The 19,132-nt window shown below is 34.0% G+C and overlaps 1 protein-coding gene across 3 annotated transcripts in view; it reads left to right on the top strand.

The window, feature by feature from the left end:
* Positions 1–19,132, top strand: part of TPR (translocated promoter region, nuclear basket protein) — a 73,594-nt gene that overhangs the window by 51,963 nt on the left and 2,499 nt on the right. Inside the window, exons 36-50 of one of the 3 annotated variants that reach the window (XM_044675775.1) lie at positions 1,889–2,097; positions 2,907–3,179; positions 4,635–4,783; positions 5,754–5,834; positions 7,359–7,559; positions 9,090–9,224; positions 10,621–10,708; positions 11,631–11,815; positions 13,224–13,292; positions 14,325–14,416; positions 14,993–15,099; positions 15,808–15,903; positions 16,081–16,237; positions 18,587–18,705; positions 18,815–18,940. In XM_044675775.1, coding sequence (XP_044531710.1) covers positions 1,889–2,097; positions 2,907–3,179; positions 4,635–4,783; positions 5,754–5,834; positions 7,359–7,559; positions 9,090–9,224; positions 10,621–10,708; positions 11,631–11,815; positions 13,224–13,292; positions 14,325–14,416; positions 14,993–15,099; positions 15,808–15,903; positions 16,081–16,237; positions 18,587–18,705; positions 18,815–18,940 — 2,087 coding nt within the window. Of the gene's footprint in view, positions 1–1,888; positions 2,098–2,906; positions 3,180–4,634; positions 4,784–5,753; positions 5,835–7,358; positions 7,560–9,089; positions 9,225–10,620; positions 10,709–11,630; positions 11,816–13,223; positions 13,293–14,321; positions 14,417–14,992; positions 15,100–15,807; positions 15,904–16,080; positions 16,238–18,586; positions 18,706–18,814; positions 18,941–19,132 lie in introns of all 3 variants that reach the window. The other 2 variants (XM_044675774.1, XM_044675776.1) reach the window with 2 other exon arrangements.

The following is a 19,132-nucleotide window of genomic DNA, read 5'->3' as shown; positions in this document are numbered from 1 at the left end:
TCTTTCTCATAAGTTCCTCTGGATTGTCCTGAATTGCTGCTAGTACAAAAGTCCATTACATTCTTTTGTACCACAGTGTATCCATCTCTGTGTATAATGTTCTCCTGGATCTGCTCCTTTCACTCTGCATCAATTCCTGGAGGTCTTTCCAGTTCACATGGAATTCCTCCATTTCATTATTCCTTTGAGCACAATAGTATTCCATCACCAACAGATACCACAATTTATTCAACTATTTCCCAATTGAAGGGCATCCCCTCATTTTCCAATTTTTTGCTACCACAAAGAGTACAGCTATAAATACTTTTGTGCTTGTATTTTTCATTATCTCTTTGGGATACAAACACAGTAGTAGTATGGCTGGATCAAAGGGCAGTTCTTCCTCTCTCAAAAAATGATGATTTTTGGTTTTCCTGACACACGCTTTGTATGGCTTCCCTGTGTCTCTGAAGTTCTTGCTTTTTCATTATTCAAATTTTTTTAAATCTTTATCTTCTGTCTTAGAATCAATACTATCAGTTCCAAAGTGGGAAGTATCTAAGGTCAAATTTGAACCCAGGTTCTCTTGACTTTGAGCCTGGCTCTCAGTCCAATGAACTAAGATGCCCCTAATACTTTTTTATTTTTTTATTTTTTTTTATTTTTTAAACCCTTAACTTCTGTGTATTGACTTATAGGTGGAAGAGTGGTAAGGGTAGGCAATGGGGGTCAAGTGACTTGCCCAGTGTCACACAGCTGGGAAGTGTCTGAGGCCGGATTTGAACCTAGGACCTCCCGTCTCTAGGCCTGGCTCTCAATCCACTGAGCTGCCCCCTGCCCTAATACTTTTTTATTTACATTAGGAAAACACTCTCTGTTGGTACACTAAGGTTTTTCTACCAACTCTGATAATGCTTGAACCTTGTCCTCTTTACAACAAAGATGGACTACTACTCATCCTAGCTGTGTGACCTTGGGCAAGTCATTAACCCCAATGGCTTAGCCCTTACCATCTTCAGCCTTGGAACCTATACTCAGTATCAGTTCTAAGACAGAAGGTAAGGGTTTGGAGTGGGAAGGGGATAGGTGATGTTACTAACAGTGAGCAAAATAGGAGAGAGCTGACATGGGCAATACTGCAAACAAAAAGCAATTGAACCTTTACTAGATTGTTGCACATTACAAATATTTGTTCAAAATTCTCAGACCATCAATCAGGGAAATTACCTGATTTTTATGTGCTTAGATTGTTTTTGTTTTTTGAAGAAGGGGTAGTATGTGAATGGTAAATGTAAATGATTTGTGCCTCTGCCATTTAAAACCCTAATTAAAGGAACATTACCAAAATTCATTTTTAAAAATTCTTAAATCAGATTTTCAGATGAGTTTAGAAAATTTCCTAATTCTTCTCTTCCATCTTCTTATTTCCAATCTTGGAAACAGTGGTTCCTGAATCAATGGTAGAAGTTAATAAATTTATTACCTTCATTTCAAGAGAGGTTCATTTGCATTCTGCTTTTTTAGCCTTAATGTGGACCTTAAATAAAATCTCAAATTTTTTATTTCACATTGACTTTTATTCTTGTGTTTTTTCTCTGTCATATTAAAAATTTGCCAAATATCCTTTTTTTTTTTCTTCCTAAAATTTCTTTCCTTAGAAAAGGTTATCATAACATTGAGGATTAAAGCCAGTTAGCAATAAGAGGTTCTTTTTTTAGGGTATGTGGTTGTATATAACAATAAAAAACCAATTATTTTTCACTCCAGAAAATCTGCATAATAATTTTTTAAACAACATTTAAAATTATGCTACATATTCCTCTGTATTGTGTATGAAATAGAAAAACTCAAGATTTTTACATTTATTTACTTGTCACACCATAGTTTTAAAAATAACTATTATCTTCAGTGCTAGTACATCAGATCCACCAACAGCCAATATCAAGCCAACTCCTGTTGTGTCTACTCCAAGCAAAGTGACAGCTGCTGCCATAGCTGGGAATAAGTCAACACCTAGAGCTAGTATCCGACCAATGGTTACCCCTGCAACAGTTACAAATCCAACTACTACTCCAACAGCTACAGTGATGCCGACAACCCAGGTGGAATCTCAAGAAGGTAAATAGACTGATAGGTAAATTGGTCCGGACTCAGTGGCTGTTTTCTTATTTCAGAATCTTTGGTGAGAAATTGATCCAATCTCTGCATAATCTTTCACCAGGATAGTGGTGACATCACTGGAGGGAACAACATCTACTGTACCTAAGATAGCAGTGATGATAAAGGAGAGAGTTGTTAGCAAACTAAATTCTTAAAGTTTTAAAGGGATCATGGAAGAAATATTTAGCTTGTTGTTTGTAGCAAGGCAGTATGCTATACTGTTTTTATACTTCTAACAGCCAGAAGAAATTAAATTAATTTCCATTTTTATGCTTGCTTGTTTAAAGTGGAGTAGTTAAAAGTGGAAGAAGCCATATACTTGGAATCAGAAGGGCCTGGCTTTGAGACCTAGGCTCCATTATAGTATACCTTTAAACAAGATCATGGCCTGCTTGAACCTCATGAGTGTATACATTTGTACTCCCTATCTTTCAGGGTTATTATAAAGAAGTATTTTATTCTAAAGCACTATGGAAATGTCAATTATGTGATTATTGCATGGTATTTCAACTTACTGAAGATTAGAATTGGGTTTATTCTTATTAGCAAAGAGATATTTAAGTACACTTAGTATGATATTGATATACCATAAAAGATATAGTTTGTTTTATCAATTATTACTGTTTACATCTTATTTGCCATGCCTTCCTTAAAAAAACTAAAATCAGTATTTGGAAACATTATATTAAGGTAGAAGGTTATTCCTTATCATCATCATCATTATTATTATTATTGTTGTTATTAAATTTTGATCATTTCTCTTTCAGCTATGCAGTCAGAAGGACCTGTAGATCACGTTCCAGTTTTTGGAAGCACAAGTGGGTCTGTTCGTTCTACCAGCCCCAATGTCCAGCCCTCTATCTCTCAGCCCATTTTAACTGTTCAGCAACAAACCCAAGCTACAGCTTTTGTGCAACCCACTCAACAAAGCCATCCTCAAATTGAGCCTGCTAGCCAAGAACTCTCCCCTAGCATTGTAGAAGTTGTACAAAGTTCACCAATTGAAAGACCTTCCACTTCGACCGCAGTATTTGGTACAGGTAAGTTTAATTTTCTAAATAAAAGTTGTACCTAGTAATTCACTTTCCCCCCTCATATGATGTCAAAGTTGATTTCCCCACATTATTAACATTTTAAAGTGTTTACTGAATTTTTTATTTTACCCATTTTAAATACAGATTTAATCTCCCTTCTTGTCACAGAAATTTTTTTTTTATACTTATGCCCATTAAGGTATGGTTTTATAATATTTTGAATGTATGATATCTTACTTAGGCACTTTCTATTTTTTCATAATACTTACAGAAAACATAGGGGAGACATATTAGAATGTATTCCTACCAGTTTATTTTGTTTATACAGTTATCATACAGTATATTTCACAGTTTTTAGACAACTTGCAAAATTTTGCTATTGAATTCATAAAAATCTTTGCTGGTAATCTGTGCTTCAGATTCTAAAGTTCATGTAATGTTGCTATCACGGACATCACCATAAGTGTACCCCAATATCCAAACAGTCATTAAATCCTGTCCTTTCTGCCTTGGTAGTAATAATAATAACAATAGCTAGCATTTAGATGCCAATTTCAGGTTTGCAAAGTGCTTTACAAATATTAATTTATTTGTTCCTTACCACAACCCTTAAAGGTGTAGGTGTTATTGTTACTACCATTTTACAGATGAGTAAAGTAAGGCTGAGAGAAGTTAAGTGATTTGTCTGGGTTTGCATACCTAGTAAATATATGAAACATTTAAACTATAACTAAAAAAATCTTTACTAAGTCTTTGTGAATAAACATTTATTAAGCACCTTCTATGTGCCAGGTTCTGTGCTAAGCAAATATGAAAAAGTCTGTGCCCTCAAAGAACTTAAAAATCTAATGGGAAAAGTCAACAAACAAAAGGGAGGGGCAAGAAGGAGCATGTTGGCGTTCAGTACAAGCTGGAAAGCAATGAAGAAATGGCTGCCTGGGAGCCTTCTTCGTCTTCTTTTTTTTTTTTTTAATTAATTAATTAATTGATTAATTTATTGAGCCCTTAACTTCTGTGTATTGGCTCTTTGGTGGAAGAGTGGTAAGGGTGGGCAATGGGTGCCCACTCAAGTGACTTGCCCAAGGTCACATAGCTGGGAAGTGTCTGAGGCTGGATTTGAACCTAGGACCTCCCATCTCTAGGCCTGACACTAAGCTACCCAGCTGCCCCAGGAGCCTTCTTTAAATGGAGATTTGGGATGTGGTTCTTTGGTCTTTTCCTGTGATCAGAGAGACTCAGAGGCTGCTGAGAGTACTGAGGAGATGAAAGTAACAAAGCTGCTGCAGTATGACAGGTTGATGATTTTTTGGATGTAAAAACAAGAGAGAGACCCATGCTGTGAATGCCAATTGATTTGGTCAGGGGACAAAAATCAACTTAAGGGGGAAGAGAAATTCTTATGTTCTCTTTTTAAGCACTATTCACTGTTATAATTTTTTAAATAGTGATTTTATTTCAAAGTTTCAGCTACCCCAAGTTCATCTTTGCCTAAACGTGCTCGTGAAGAGGAAGATGATAGCACCATAGAGACATCAGAGCAAAACTCCGATGAAACAATAGAAATGCCTCTCTCAAAGAAATTGAAAAGCATACCCCCTGTAGGACCTGAGGTGTGTAAGAAAATAATGCTTTTTTAATGTTTGCTGTTTTTACCCATTAGGTGTGAATACCTAATTTGGGTTAGTTGACATGATTTGATTTTTATTAAAAAATTTAAATTTAATAATATTTATTAAGCTAATGGCTCAGTAATTAGGAACCATACTCATTATAAACTGGAAAGATCTAATACAACAAATAAATTTGGAATGTGCCAAAGAATAGTAAAATGGATATAATGAAATGACTTTTTTTAGCCCCACATGGCCAGAACTCCCTAAATTAGTTCCATTGGCACATTTTCTCTTTGCCTTCAATATGTACTAATAAGCTTTGATTTGTAAACACCAAAGAAAAATAATAATGTTGTTTATTCTAAGTAACCTCTTAAAAAACAGGTATGTGCAAATGAATGTATATTTATATAATAAATATGGGGCATTTTATATCCATACCCTAATGGGTCCATAGAGAGTTTGATGGTGGGGAGGGAATATGATCTTTAAAATAATTATATTTCAATATCGGTTCCCTTTATATGTCTTATGTATTTTATGCTTTAGAAACATTCCAAAGGAGTCCACAGGCTCCACCAAACTACCAAAGATTTCCTTGACAAAAAGTTTAAAAAAAAATGGTTAAGAACATATATAAAGATATAAAGATATGGACTATTCCTTTTTAGGTCTTTTGCTTTTTCTGATGTCACCATAATACCACTTTTTTTTCCCACCAGATTTTGGATAATTTTTAAAGCCATTTATTAGAAATCTAGATGTTTGACCTTTCAAATTTGAATTAAAATCCTTTTTGCCAGAGTAAATTTTTCTGATTATATTTAATAGTTACAGCATATTGATATTACTACCTAAACATATCTATTAGATTTTAAGATTCTTATGACCTATATCTTCATGAAATTCCTAAGGGGTTAATAAACCAGCAAAAATTATCTTTCATTTTACCTGTTTAATGATTCAGGAGGAAGCTATGGCAGAGGAGAGCACTGATGGGGAGGTTGAGACCCTTGTAAATCAGGATTCACAAGATTCTATCGGAGAAGTAAGTGAAATACAAATTAATTTAAATAATAAGATAATAAATTACTTTGATCAGTTTTGTTTTAGTAAATGTAATTACCTGGGAAATTTAAAGATTCCTTATGATTTTCCTTTTCATTTGATCTAAATTAATTCTAGCTTGGAATTTTGACTTGGAGATTTTTGCACAATCAGATATTTCCAAAATGTATGCAAAGAAATATTCCCAGTATTAGGGGAATTTCATTTTAGCTGTAAGGTATTGATGGAATAAAAGCTTTGTTATTTACCATTTGGGAGTCACCATTCAGGTTAACTAAAGTCATTTGGCTCTATTTCTCTTTGTCTCTATTGCTTCTTTTGCTTTCATAAACTACCATTATTCACAAACGACTTGTAAAGTTTTACTATGTAGAGAAGCTGTGGTTTTTAGGCAGCATGTTCCCAAGTTCATTAACTAAATTCAAAGTAGGAGGTACAGTTGCCAGTACTCTGTTTCAAAGCTTTGGTATATACAGCAAGTTAAACATGTAAGTATGGAGATAGTAGAGAATTGTGCCTCTTTAACCACTATGTGTTTCAGACAGTGTCAAAACTGAAAGAAATAAAAAGAATTGGTAATAGTGAATTTCTGTTATGTCACATTATCTTCCTACCACGAAAATAATTTTTCTTGAGCATAGCAAAAAATCTGCCTTTGGTTTTGGAGTAATTTACAATGACATTTTGACCCGTCTTTGAACTTTTCATATCATATTCATTCTCAGTTAAACAATTCTATTTCTTCTATACTGACTTTAAACCCAACTTTGCTTTGGATCTAAATATTGATTTTTTTTCCTAAGATAACCATGTCAGTTTGGTAAGAGATACATTTTAATTATATTGTGTCTTAAATTTTTTTACACAATGATGATTTTTTTTTTCTTGGATGGTGCTAGTTAATGGGACACTCTAGCAGTATGATTAGCTATTATAGAATATTTCATGCCAGAGAATAGACTTTAAAAAAACTAATAAGATGAAAAAAGTGATTACCAAATTTTTTCATTTGCTACTATTTAATGGATTAAAGATCTCATTAGAAAATAGAGTTTTGGGGGCAGCTGGGTAGCTCAGTGGATTGAAAGCCAGGCCTACAGATGGGAGGTCCAAGGTTCAAACCTGGCCTCAGACACTTCCCAGCTGTGTGATCCTGGGCAAGTCACTTGACTCCCAGTGCCTACCCTTACACAGTATTGACTCCAAGATGGAAGGTAAGGGTTTTTAAAAAAAAAAAAAGAAAAGAAGAGAAAAGAAAATAGTTTTTAATATTCTTTTAGTGATATGATAAGGAGTTTTAGGAAAATCATTGCAGCATTGATTTCTTTTATGGTAAGTATAAGCCAGTACATATAATGACTTATTTTCAGAGATATGTCTATCAAGTACGTTATGGCATTTGAAGGTGCATTTTAAAAAAATCTATATACTGTTAATGATCTTCTTTAGGCTACTTGTAGCCTAAAAGTCACTCTTATTTCAGCATATTTAATTATTTTTTAAGGGAGTCACTCAGGGAGATTATACTCCTATGGAGGACAGTGAAGAAACCTCTCAGTCTCTCCAAATTGATCTTGGACCCCTTCAGTCAGATCAACAGACTTCAGCCTCTGGCCAGGATGCCCAGTCCAAAGGAGATGATGTCATTGTGATTGACAGCGATGATGAAGATGATGATGATGATGAAAATGATGGTGAACAAGAGGTAACTATGATGTGGAATTAGCTCATAGTCATAGGCCCTTTTTCTTGATAAAATAATATAAATTCTATAATAAATTCTAATTTTCCTCTAGGCTCAGTTAAACATTCTTATTTTTTCTGAGCCTTTGGTTTTCTTTTTTTATAACATTGTAAAGTTCAATACAGATATAATTGCTTTTAGTGATGAGTTTAGTACTTTTTTCTGGCTTTGGGATCTTCAAGTATTTTCTCTGAATTTAATATAACTTAAGTAGTTATATGACTTGAAAACATAAGCCCTGCTGCTTCCTTGGGGCTTATGTAATTAGACTGATCTATTAGTGTAGAGAGCCACCCTATCACCTTAGAATAGTTTTCTTTTGAAAGAAAAGGCTTAAAGGTCATCTTGCCCTATTCCTCTTAAAGAAAAGTTACTCTGGCAGTATAACACCTTACTAGGCTTTTGTGTAGGAGTAGAGAAGGATTCTGTTGGGTTTTTTTTTAAGCCTTACTTCCTGCCTCTTACAAATAGCAGGGGAGCTCCAATCTACTATGCAAATTATATTAAGGATGAAACACACTGGTAGTTTGTTGTAGTTAACGAACTGAGAAACATCCCATGACAAAGACAGTAATTATTTTTTAGTAAAAATTTATACACTTTTTATCAGTGTTTTTTCCATATTTTGCATAATGCTAGTATGCCATTATTCCTTTGTCAGATTTTGTCATTTTTGGTTCTTTGATTATTACTAAAATAGATGTTAATGTAAACTTCTTTTTAAAAGCAATTTATTATAGACAGTATTACTTATATACTGCACATAAAAGTGGAGCACCTGAGGATATGTGGTGGGGAGATCTGACTTGGATCTCTTGGTTGCTATCTAGTTTTGTTATACAGGTTTTTAAGCATTTATTGTTCCTAAGACATTTCTCATAGATCAGTGATTCCCAAAGTGGACACTACCGCCCCCTGGTAGGTGCTACAGTGATCCAGCGCGGCAGTGATGGCCACACTTTTTTTGTATTACATTCTATTCCGAGTTCAATAAATAGTTTCATAATTTCCAGGGGGTGCTAAGTAATATTTTTTCTGGAAAGGGGGCTGGAGGCCAAATTGGAAACCACTGTCATAGATAGTTTAACATAAAGGAAAGTAATTTCATTTTAAGCATTAACTCTACATGTTGCAATTTTTATAACTTGTCACATGTATATTGTATTTGAACTTCCAGTATTACTGCAATTCCTAATCAGCATCTGTTCTTTTGAATTACTGAATGTTAAGATTTAGACCACAGCTGACTTGCCTATACATTTTTTTATTTGCAATTTTTTTTTTAAACCCTTGTACTTCGGTGTATTGTCTCATAGGTGGAAGATTGGTAAGGGTGGGCAATGGGGGTCAAGTGACTTGCCCAGGGTCACACAGCTGGGAAGTGGCTGAGGCCGGGTTTGAACCTAGGACCTCCTGTCTCTAGGCCTGACTCTCACTCCACTGAGCTACCCAGCTGCCCCCTTATTTGCAATTTTGTACTTTTCCTTATAGGATTATGAGGAAGATGAGGAAGATGATGATGATGATGATGATGAAGACACTGGGATGGGAGATGAAGGTGAAGATAGTAATGAAGGTACTGGTAGTGCAGATGGCAATGATGGCTATGAAGCTGATGATGCTGAGGTAAAACATAATTTTCACCAGCTTTCCATCCCCCACCTCCCCTAACATTTATCTTTCTCATTTAGGGAAGTTATCATCCTATATATTTTTTGTCTTGAATAAGTTATTGCCAATAATGCAGAAATTGTCACTTAAGTAATTCAAACAGCTAACCTAATGTGCTCTAATGCATTGACTTTTGAACTTGGCATTTAATTTCATCCACTACTTTTGGTATCTTCCACTGAAGTCATATTCTGTCTCACCATGTGCTGAGGTTATCTTGACTTCTTAAACTCAAATTCTGATAGTCCCCACCAAACTAGAAAGTTTCAAGACTTAAAAAATTTCTGTCTGGTTTGAAAGTTCATCACCCAAAAGACTGGCCATCAGAAATTGCATTTTTTGGACACAGCAATTCAAAACCATTTCTTATAGTATGATGGCATAACTATTTGCATGAGAAGCAAGAGTATCTACACAAATGAAATCACAACTCAAACAGCTAAAAATGATTACTAATATATAACTGTTTTTGTTTGGTCTTTGTCATTCCGTAAGCCAGACTACAGAAGTGATTGAATGCATCAGAAATTTTGAATTTATTTAAAAATGTTCATGAATATTGAAAAACTTCCAAGTCTTATAGAAATAACATTATTTTCAATGAATTAAAGTATTATTAATGTTTTATTCTTCAGCCTTAGACTAAATGAAAGAGTATTTTAATTGAAGTTAAACCTTGGCGGGGGGGAATCATTGTGTTATGGTAGAAAGGATGTTGGACTTTGAATTATGTATCTATGCTAGAATCCTACTGTTAGCATTTTAGAATAAATAATTACTGTGTGTAAGCTGTGTGTTACTGAAATCTCTATTTGAAGGGTCTTATTCCATATTTACTTAGTCATTTTAAGAGCTTGTAATGCAGTTTCTTCAAGCCCTATGAATGTAGAGTAAAAATTTCTCCTTGTAAAAAAAGCAAGTTTTTGATGAAAGCTATATATTCCACAATAGCATTTATTCCTCAGTTTACTACGTTCCTTTGCATGATAAAATTTGAAAACATCCATCAATGTTTTCTTGCTGTTAGTTTTCCATCTTTACTTTTTTGTTACAAAAAAGCTCTCACTTAAATTCACTTAGTAGGGGGAAAAAAAAAAACCTTACATACCAGGAGAGTCTTTGCCATGTTTTTTCTAGTACGTCACAATATCTTGTTTTTGCATTATTGCAAGGTGTAAAAATGTAGTTTTTAATTGTTAACTTTGTCTGAAATCAGATGTTAGCATGTTACTGCCTAAAACTATTTGTTATTCTCATTTTTTAATATGTTCCTCCTTCATGCTAGATGATTTCTTGTACACGGCAGTATTAAATGATTTGTACTGAGTCATCATCCTGGTCTTATGTTTAGGGTGGTGATGCTACTGATCCAGGTACTGAAACAGAAGAAAGTACGGGAGGTGAAAGTAACCAGAGAGCTGCAGATTCTCAGAATGGTGGTAAGATTAAGTGCTGTAGTTTTTGTTTGGGGTAATATGGGTATGTATATGAAAATAATATTTCTCTTTTTTTTTAAAGCAAAAACAAAATCTTTTTTTTAATTGCTATAGATTTGTGATTCAAAGTACACCTTTTATAAGGTACATTTTTTATAAAAATGAGATTTATCCTGACCATAATTTAGGCTATGACCTCAAAGAGAATTAGTGTGTTAGTGGACTGAATTCAAATTCCATAGGCATGAATTCTTGTCTCTTTTCTCATTGCTTATCTGATTAACCTGGAGCAAATCAGTGTTTCTGTGTGTCTCCTTAGGGGTAAGTTGCTTATCTTGCAGGGCTATGTCAGGATCACTGGAAAATATATGAAATTTTAAAGTTTAAATCATCCAGAAATTCAAGAGAGTTTGTTTCTAATAGGAGTTGTTTTAGAACTTCTAAAAAGGCAGCAGCAAATAATACATTGCATTAATTTCTCCTTTGTCTTATATGCCCAGCAGAGGTCAGTGTAAGCTTCTTAAGGAATAGGTAGCCGAGCTATGTGTCTGAAAGATGTTCAAATTTCTTTGTGATTCTGTAATTAAAAAATCCCAGCATCATGGATTTATAGCTGGAAGGTATGTAAAAAGTCATCTATTCTAACATATTTTTTAGATGAGGAAGAAGCTAAGGCTTGGAGAGGTTATATAATTTTCATATAGATACAGATTGATTTGTACTTTTAAAAATTAATTGGTGTAATCTCCCAAGTCTTGGTCTACTCATCAAGGTTCAACTAATAGGGAATTTCCATACTTATATTACTGAAGGATCTCATTATTCATCCTTACAAGGGAAAACAGGGCTAACAAGAATATTGAATCCAAAATGTCAATTCAGCTAGTGGTAACAATTTTGTATTGGTTTTTTTGTTTTCCTAAAGGTGAAGGAGGTTCCATTATTGCAGAGTCATCTCTGCCCCATGAAAATTCTAGAGAACAACAGCCATCATCAGCTTCTGAAAGACAAGGTCCTCGAGCACCTCAGTCACCCCGAAGACCACCCCATCCACTTCCCCCACGGCTAACTATCCATGCACCTCCTCAGGAATTGGGACCACCAGTCCAGGTACCAAAAAAAGAACACACATTTCATTTATTTATTTGTTTGTTTGTTTGTTTAATTATTTATTTTGGGGGCCTTACCTTCTGTCTTGGAACCAATACTATGTGTTGGTTCCAAAGCAGAAGAGTGGTAAGGCCTAGGCAATGGGGATCGAGTGACTTGCCCAGAGTCACACAGCTGGGAAGTGTCTGAGGCCAGATTTGAATGTGGGACCTCCCATCTCTCTAGGCCTGACTCTCAATCCACTGAGCTACCCAGTTGCCCCCAAGAAACATATTTTAAAGAATTTGACTTGTAGAAAATATATTTGCTTTTTCTGTTTTCACTTTTATTTCTCTTAATACTCTTCCACTTATTAATATTGAATATATTCGTAAATTACCCAAACAACAACTCGCTCTTGGATTTCTTCTTCCCCAAATATGGCAATGATATATTTGCTGACAGATATAAGTAATGAGAAGTTTAGAGAGAATGAGGCAAAGCAGTGAGTGGGTGTAATTTGGAATTATTAAAGTCATGGTTGACCAAAAGAATTGACCATTATTTCCATCATTAAAAGCAGAATTTTGACTAGTTTGAATTTTAGATAAGATTTAGTCTAGCAACTAGTTATATTTTTTTGTGGAAGAAAAGAAATTTTTGTCTTGGTTCTATGTTTGTGTATAAAAGGATCTATGTATTTTTTTACCTATATATTCATACTTGTAAATTTCTAGATTATGAAGGTTGTGTTTTGTATTGAATTTCAGTATGATGCTTTTTAGCAGCAAAGTGGTTTGGGCATATCTAGATATATTAGCAGCAACAAGAGTTTAAATAAACCTTGTATGCCAACTTTATATCCCATTATGTTGTAACTGTGTATTTAATCATATATATATATTTTTTGAATAGATTATAGCTTCATCATGGACAAAAGTGATGTTAATGTTTGACTGAAGGATATGTATTGAATATGTATTTTTTATATTATTATTGAATAAATTTATTATAGAGATATCTGTCGATTTCTCAACTAGTCAGAACTTATTTAGAGCCATAAAGAATAATGTTCTAGGAGCTTACAGTATGTTGATAACATTTTTAAATTTAAAAAAGGAATAATGATAAGCTTTAGATTAATTATAGAATATTGCAAAATTCTCATTTTCCTGTTAGTAAAAGTTCAACTTTTTTTTACTATAGTCACTTAATACTTGTTTTCTCCACCCTTAGTTTGAATTAGTGGGTTTACTGGCTTGTTTCTTAATTCAAGATTCAGATCATTACATGGCTGTTATTGTGGGTAAAGAACTACGTTTGCTCTGTGCTTTAATTAAATCAGTTTTCAGCCTCTTCAATTCTTTACTCTTTTGTTTAGTTTTGATTAAATTTCTTAGAAAAAATACCATTATTCTTTACCACACAGAGAATCCAGATGACAAGAAGACAGTCAGTTGGACGAGGGCTTCAACTGACTCCTGGGATAGGTGGTATGGTAAGTAATTAATTGCTTAAGAAAATATTAGAATTAAAAGCATTTCCAACTTTGGTTTATAAGATAAAATTAAATTTCATTTAAGATTAAAAATAGCAATCATTATCATTTTTATAGTAAGATAAAATTTGTTCCTCAGGGATTCCTTATTCAGTGTCTTTTGCTCCTAAAAACTTCCAGCATTAAATTAAAATCCTCTTAAAATCTATCTCCATGTTATCTTTCACATGTTCCCATCTTTTACCTACACCATGACCAACTTCATTTAAGCCCTCATTATCTCTTGCCTTTGCTATTGTAATAGCCTTCCAATTTATTATCTCTCTTTATCCAAACTCTCCATAGCTCCCACATTCTTAGGGGAATATACACATATGACTGTTCCATTCCCCTGCCCACTATAGTCCAGAGATTCCCTATTGTTTTAAGGATCTGAACTTCTCTGCTTGGCATTTAACACTGACAATCTGGCTACAAATTCTCTTTCCAAGATAATGTGATACATTACTTCTTCCCTCACCTCCCTCCATACTCTATAATCCAAATAAACTGCACAGCTCATTGTTCTCAACAACACTTCATCTCCCTGCTTTTGTACATAACTACCCCACAAGCACCTCTCCTCCCATCCATTCCCCACCTCTCTGCTTCACTCTTGCCTGCCTTCCTTCTCCTTGAATACCCTTGGCTTCTTTCAATGTTCACTTCAATAACTGTCTCCTATAATAGACTTTTCCTGACTCCCTAGGTTATTAATACTCTTTTATATGTGTACTTATGTGTCATTTCCCTGTTAGCAGAAACTGATTTACTTTTATCTTTGTATACCTAGCACCTCAGCATGGCACCTAGCACAGAGAGAAGTTTTATATTCTTCTCAAATACAGAGTTAATGGGTTTAATAATGATGCCAGTATCCTTCCAACTAGTCTGTTAAGACTAGATATGTTCCTCAAGCACCTACTAACGCATGCCCAATTCTAAATACTGAATTTCTTGTGTTGATTTTAATATTAGTCTTTGCTTTAGCAGCAGCACTTTTTTGATGATGAGGACAGAACTGTGCCAAGTACCCCAACTCTTGTGGTACCACATCGTACAGATGGATTTGCAGAAGCAATTCAGTAAGTCATTATGTGAATTACCTTTTTCTTCTTTTTTTCCTTATCAAATGATGTAAAAATTGAGGGTTTTTTTTATGCCTTGTTTCTGAATTTTTCCAGAAAAGTAAGTATCCAGTCATACTCACAATTTTTATTTGTATCTCTTACACAGCATACTTCTAAGTAGTTTTTCTCCAACATCAGCTGGTGTATTTCAGGGAGTGCAAGTAATACAAACTAATTTTACTATTTGTGTGATTAAAACATGAATTTGATGGTTTTCAAATATACACATAATACGTTCCAAAACCATGAGTAAATGATACTTGGAATAATATGTTCATTTTTGGACTTTAAATTCTTTTTGCACTCCTCCAGTCCTACCCTTCTGTTTTATTGCTCTTAATAAGCTTTGATTTTTCCCTCCAAACCTGTTTTATTTCTTTCCTATCATAAGTATCTTAAAGTTACGTGTGTGTGTGTGTGTGTGTGTGTGTGTGTGTGTGTGTGTGTGTGTGTGTGTGTGTGTGTGTGTTTTAAATAAAAGATACCACAGTTTGGGATTTGCAGAATTTCAACTAGAAATTTATTTTCTAGTTCACCTCAGGTTGCTGGTGTGCCTAGGTTCCGGTTTGGCCCCCCTGAAGATATGCCACAAACAAGTTCTAGCCACTCAGATCTTGGTCAGCTTGCATCTCAAGGAGGTAATTAGTAAACAGAACTTTGAATCACCTGAAATTTCATATTCTAAGTAATGAGATAACTATATTACTGGAATTGGGTGAAAGTTGTATACAATGGGTGTGTCCATAATTAAATCCTTAGGCTAGCTTTGCTGGAAGCTGTCCTAAACTTCTCTTATATTACTTTGTATTGTCACCCTTCATGTGTCTTGTTTCCCTAATTAGACTGTAAATTTCTTGAAGAAGAGATTTCGTCTTAGTTATTTCTTCGCTTCACATTTAGTATATACTTAATAAATATTTTCTGAATGGATGAGAGGTTTATACAGTAGCAAGTTCTCCATCTTTTCTTGCATAGAGATACTAAATGTTTAACTAAATTGAGTTCTTTCACTTTAATACTGAGAAAATATTGAGAAAACGAAGTTTGACAAATATAAGAAAAAGGAATAAGGCTTATGGCAAAAAAATTGGATTAATGGTGGTAGTGTTGCTGAAGCAGAAATTATATTTAAGATCTTGTACTTTAATTTGGACACTTTCATATTTTATTTAAAACTTTAAATGTTTCTAAAAAATAATGATTTCTGCTTGTTCTGCCAATATCAAACTAAATATTTCAACAAGCTATAAAGTGATAAAATCATTTCATTTTCACTTTAAATGGTATTCAGAAACAATCTTTTTCCTATTGGCATTTAGTAAGGCCATTAATACAATTCTCTTTAGGTTTAGGTATGTATGAAACACCCCTCTTCCTAGCACATGAAGAAGAGTCTGGTGGCAGAAGCGTTCCTACTACTCCCTTACAAGTTGCAGCTCCAGGTAAGTATCAGTCTGTAAAGTACAATGCCAGATCCCTGAGTTTAGTAGTTTGTTTAATTGTGTATAATGAATCTGTTGCAAAATTGAAAACTGGTGTCTGACCCCTCTAACTTCTTACTAAATAACGTATGCTAATTAAAGAGTTTAAACAAAATTATTTTTCCTGTCTTCTTGAAGTGACTGTATTTACTGAAAGTACTGCTGCTGATGCTTCTGAGCATGCCTCTCAGTCTGTTCCAATGGTGACAACATCCACTGGTAGTTTATCCACAACTACAGAAACAGGGACAGGTGATGATGGAGATGAAGTATTTGTGGAGACAGAATCTGAAGGGTAATGTGATTAACTAGCAATTAATGCTTGCTTTGAGACTCAGAATACTTACTAACAATTTAGGGTCATGAAATATGTTTTAGTTTATTTAGAGTATGTCTGCAAACATCAGAGATTGCTGGTGGGGTAAGTAATGGTGGTAATTCCTATCTGAATTTTATTAAAACAAGAATTAACTAATTCTGAATTGAGTTGTCTACAACAAAACAGTCTTCTTTGTCACTTTCTCAAGTTAGTTTCTTTGTTGCCAACAGAATACCAAATAATGATTCCCCAATATTAGCTTGGATAGTTGAGATTAGGCCTAACAAAAAGGGAAGTTTTTGAAAAGCAAGAGATTAACTTTTGATTCAAAGAGCAATTTAATTTCTGAAATTAATGATAACCTCTGAAATGCCATTATTTTAAGTACTTATGACATTAGGTCAGTTTTAATTATTAGTTGCTTGAAACATTCTCATGGGTAAAAAATTGAAAACCTAACCTATAAAATATATTGATTTCATGATTAAACTATCCACATTGATTTTTTTTTAAATCATTCATAATGATTTATTTTAGTACAAATTAGTAATCCTGTTTTTTTTTTATATAGTAATTCTAAGGAGCAGTATACTAAAAGAGACCCATTGAGGTAATCTGGAAAGTCCTGATCTAAGTCACCAGTTCTGCCTGTTTGTTCAGTGGGAGGACTTAACCAAATTAACCTTGGTTTCTTCCTTTGTAAAATGAGGAGAGTGAGCTTAGGGATGTCTAAGTAACTCTCAGCTCTAAAATTTTGATGCAGCATTTTTTTTTTCATACCTTAGTGGGAATTGCCAGGTTCTCATTCATTTAGAGCTGTGAAAATGTGGGGAAAGGTCACATAGCCAGAGAATACTTCCTTGTTAGTTTGATAATTTAATTCTGTCATTTTTGAGTACTAGTAATGCTGAATATTCTTTGTGTTTATTCTCTGACTAAAAATTTGAATGTCATTATTTGGACCTTGTGGACATCTATTTAAATAAACAATCACCACAGTGCTACCTAGAATGTTGAATTGCCTCTACAAAAAGTAGTTGCTTTCATCAAGTATATTCTTTGTATTTGCTGCTTTAGTTTATGCACATCTTAACAATGGTGATCAAATGGAGGTACCACTGAAGCAAACTACATGAAATTTCCCTTAGATGCACTCAGTTTTTTTGCTTTGTTTTTTTTGTTTGTTTTTTGTTTTTTTTTAAAACAACTCCATTTCAGGGTGTGATCAAATCTCTCATATTTCTTTGTATGGTCCATAAAGGGAAAAAAAATAACATTAAATTCAAATCTTAAAATAAGTTAGCCTGACTTTCTGAGTTTAGGTGATAGAAAAGTGTTACAATTACTAACTAAATTAATTTTGAGCTTGAAAAATAGTGTGAAGTTAAATTGTAACCAGCTTTATTTGTGGTAATGAGGGATAAGAATAATTTAACTATATGAATGACACATAAAAATTACATTTGAGTAAGAAATTCTAGTACTTCTTCATCAAGAGTTATTTTCCAGGAACTTATTTCATTGCTGAATGTTTAAAAGCCTTTTATTTCTATATGGGAATGCAAGTAAGCATTCAAATTGCTAAAAAGCCCAAGGAAAAAGAAGCAGAGTTCAGATAAAATCCACAAATTATACCATCAGCTCTTTCACAATCAAGAAAGACTTTAAGTACTTGAAAGAACACTAAACTAACTTTTATGACCTTCAGAATCCTTCACTTTGAAGCTTTTGTAGTTTCAGAGGGAAAACACAGATTAATATTAAAAGATATAATCAAAGATTAGAAAATCTTACTATTTAAAGGGAGGAAGGTAGAGGATTGGGATTTGGAGTACAGAGCTTATCCTGAAACATCTTTGCAGTAAACTTCCTTCACTGATACAGAACAGCTACTTCTCTATGGCTTAGAGGAGGTCTGCAGTAGCCCAGGGTATAAAAGGTTAAGAGACTTACTTGCTGGTGAACTGCAGCACCACCACCACCTCCCCCAACCATTGGCTGTACAGGTCCAACGGTAAAACTGCCCTCCATCCACTATACCAAGCTACCCCTTATCTTGTTACTTGAATGCAAATCTAGAGGAGTTTCCCTAAGGATTTAATCTATTTTGTATGTGAACATCCATTCTATACATCATAAAATTCAGAATGGAAAGATTCATAGTAATCACCTAATAAAGAGGTTTATCTGTTTGCTTAAGAAAGATTTTGCTTTTTGTGATATTTACCAGCCATAATCTCTTTACCAGAATTTGATCAACTGTTTAGCATTTTACTAGGAGAAGCACTTTTGTGTTTCCTAATGGATTTTTTTTTCTTCCATTAGAATTAGTTCTGAAGCCGGCCTAGAAATTGATAGTCAGCAAGAGGAAGAGCCTGTTCAGGCATCTGATGAGTCAGATCTTCCTTCTACCAGCCAGGATCCTCCTTCCAGCTCCTCTGCAGGTACATTCCATCACATTGACTAGAACAGAGATGCAGCCAACCTATTCTTCATACAGCCTCTTCTAACTAATGATAATAACAACACACATTTACTTATATCGTGCTTTAGGGCTTTCAGAGCGTTTTCTTCACTACAACCCTGTGAGGTGCAGTGAAAGGAGTAGTTTTCAAATTTTAAAGACAAGGAAACGAAGTTCTGAGAAATTAAGTGACTTCACCCATGATCACACAATTAGTAAGTGTCTAAGGCAGAACTCAAACCCAAATCAAAAATCTTTTTAATAATCCTACACTGCTTCTATCACAAGCCTACTTATTTTTGTATGCGTTTATATATAGAGATGTATGTTTATGTATACATATATACACTATTATTAGAGGAACATTGAGTTCATTTTGAAGTTACTGTTGCAAAAATTTTCTGTTT

This window comes from Gracilinanus agilis, chromosome 4 (genome assembly GCF_016433145.1).
Source record: "Gracilinanus agilis isolate LMUSP501 chromosome 4, AgileGrace, whole genome shotgun sequence".
NCBI lineage: Eukaryota > Metazoa > Chordata > Mammalia > Didelphimorphia > Didelphidae > Gracilinanus > Gracilinanus agilis.
Note: the sequence above shows the minus strand (reverse complement) of the source record. Positions and strands in the feature narration are given on the sequence as shown.